This window comes from Alligator sinensis, unplaced genomic scaffold (genome assembly GCF_000455745.1).
Source record: "Alligator sinensis unplaced genomic scaffold, ASM45574v1 scaffold330_1, whole genome shotgun sequence".
Classification (NCBI taxonomy): domain Eukaryota; kingdom Metazoa; phylum Chordata; order Crocodylia; family Alligatoridae; genus Alligator; species Alligator sinensis.
In genome coordinates, this window is record NW_005842178.1 from 1511035 (window position 1) to 1513364 (window position 2330).

The following is a 2330-nucleotide window of genomic DNA, read 5'->3' on the forward strand; positions in this document are numbered from 1 at the left end:
CCATCCCCACTCCTGCTTCAGTTTTCTCAGAGTGGAGGAAATTAGAAGGTGACAAAGGAATATCTCCCTGTAGCAGAAAAGGAAATGAGCCTGGCTGCTGCTCAGTTACCACTTCAGCTGATAGTGATTGGCACTGTCAGACCCCATTGGAAAACCTCATCCACCTTCTTTGACTACTCTGAGTTTTGGTAGGACCCTGAGGAGCAACAGAAAGAACTCAGAATATTGTCCCTTACAAGTTAATCTTGCTCATACTTGCCTCTGCTGTATATTTTCAGGTGCACTCACAGTTGGCCTTGTGCGACAGTGTCAAACCATCCATGGACGTGACAGGACCTGTATTCCTCCACGGTTGCCTCCAGAGTGGGTTACTACATTATTTTTCATCATTATGGGAATCATTTCACTGACTGTCACATGTGGTTTGCTGGTGGCTTCCCACTGGCGAAGAGAAGCTACTAAATATGCCCGCTGGATAGCATTCACTGGAAGTAAGTGACTTCAGCTATGCAGTAAGTCTGCATGTAGGACAAACTGGGAGAGGCTTTTTAAGAAGAAATCTGGGTGGGTAGTGTTACCAGAGACCAGCGGTTAAACGCTGCTGTTTGACAGCACACTTTTTCCCCCTCTGAACTCCTGCTCTGCAGAAAGAAACTTCTTCTTTTTAAAATCAAAGGTTTGGCATATAAGAGTGCTGAAACAACCAGGAGAGATTAAGATGGGAGCCTTTGAGATCCTGGTTCTCTGGTCACAATGCTTGGTACTTGCTGAGGCCAAGACAGAAGAACGAAGTGCAATTTAGGACTAGCAACTCTTAGCTCCTTGGGAAGTGTCCGAGTGAGACACAGAATTGAGCCAGGTTGGGGTAGGCTACTTGAGTCATATGACTCGGGTTTTAGCCAGTGTCTGGTGCTCCCAGCTTGTTGCCTTCCCCTTCCTGCCCCCCACCCCTTCCATCCCAAGAGGAAGAAGAAGTTGATGGCTCTGGCCCCTTCTGCACCCTCCTGGGTTTTATCGTCTCATGAACACACTATGCAGGGCTGATGCCACCTTAGACTTGATTTGTTCTTGTGCAAGGTGTTTGTTCATTTTAGTGAGAAATGACACCTGCATTCTAAGTGATCTGGGGCTGCAGGACACCTCTGTCTCATAGTGCCATGAATTATTTCCATCCCCATCCTTTCCTGGTGACACTTCCTCAGCTGGAGGCTGATCAGGGTAGCATGCTATTTTCCTGTCTTTTCCTACTGTTGAGCTGTTTCTGAGCAGGTTGTCTCTTCTCCTGATAGCCCATGCTTGGCCTCCCTTAACAAGAATGCAGCATCATATTTCTGTGCAGAGAAGCCCATTCTGTTAGCTGTCTTAGCAGAAAAGAAAACCACTTGTGGCAAGGCAGAGGAAGACATTACAAAAATAGTCAGACTCTCCTTTCAGGGAGAGGGGGAGGCTGTTACAGGCATCCCCTTGCTGCAAAATGGTTTTAGTGTTTCTATGGTCATTATGGAGGCCTGCAAAAGACTTTAGATTCTAAGGGGGAAAATAAAAAACTGAGGGCTTATAAATTGGCTTGAATTCTGAAAAACAATAAGAAAATTAACTAGAAAATAAAAGCTTCTGCTCCTAACTGAAGCAGACTAGCTTTGGTTTGGCAAAGACTTGTGACATTCTTATGTTAAGGGACTTAAACTGCTCATTGTAAAACACAACCTCAGCTGGAACCATCCCACTAAGGCACCTCTGTAATTAAAGCCATTGCCTCCAATTTCTCTGCTGTATAACGTAGCTCTTGTGGACAATGTAGGGTTAATTTATTAAGTTAAATCCATTGTAACTGTTTTCTTCAGTGAACTACCTATAAATAGCAAAAATCTGGTGTTTAAAACAACACATTACAAAAGTGTTTGAGATGAGCTGGATTTAAAATACTAAAGTAAAGGGGTTATTTTCCTGAAACTGAATGTTAACAATAGAAAATATTAGAGTGTATCTACAGTGTTTTTGTTTCTGTGCATTGGGTTTTCAGTTTCAGAAACATGATTTTTAAAGGTATCTCCATCCTCAAAAACACTTTGCTTTAGTTTTCTAAGACTTTGAATACGTGAGCTAAAAAGTCTGGTGTCTTGAAATCTCCTTTTTTCTTTGCAGGCTTTAGACTGAGATAAGTCTAATGTGTCCATATTCATTAATAGAATAAATACAGAGATACAAAGGTGTATCTTCCCCATTCATTCTGACAGTCTGCTTTGAGCAGTTTTTATTAAAAGGTTCTCTGTTAGATTTGTTTTATCTTAAACCAAAATTATTCATAATCCTAGTAAGATATTCCTGCT

At 42.1% G+C, this 2330-nt stretch overlaps 1 protein-coding gene across 1 annotated transcript in view; it reads left to right on the forward strand.

Moving 5' to 3' along the window:
* MOSMO (modulator of smoothened) overlaps positions 1-2330 on the forward strand; it is a 48864-nt gene that overhangs the window by 30816 nt on the left and 15718 nt on the right. Inside the window, exon 2 of the mRNA XM_025206997.1 lies at positions 279-491. Within this exon, the coding sequence (XP_025062782.1) occupies positions 279-491 (213 nt within the window). The remainder of the gene's footprint in view (positions 1-278; positions 492-2330) is intronic.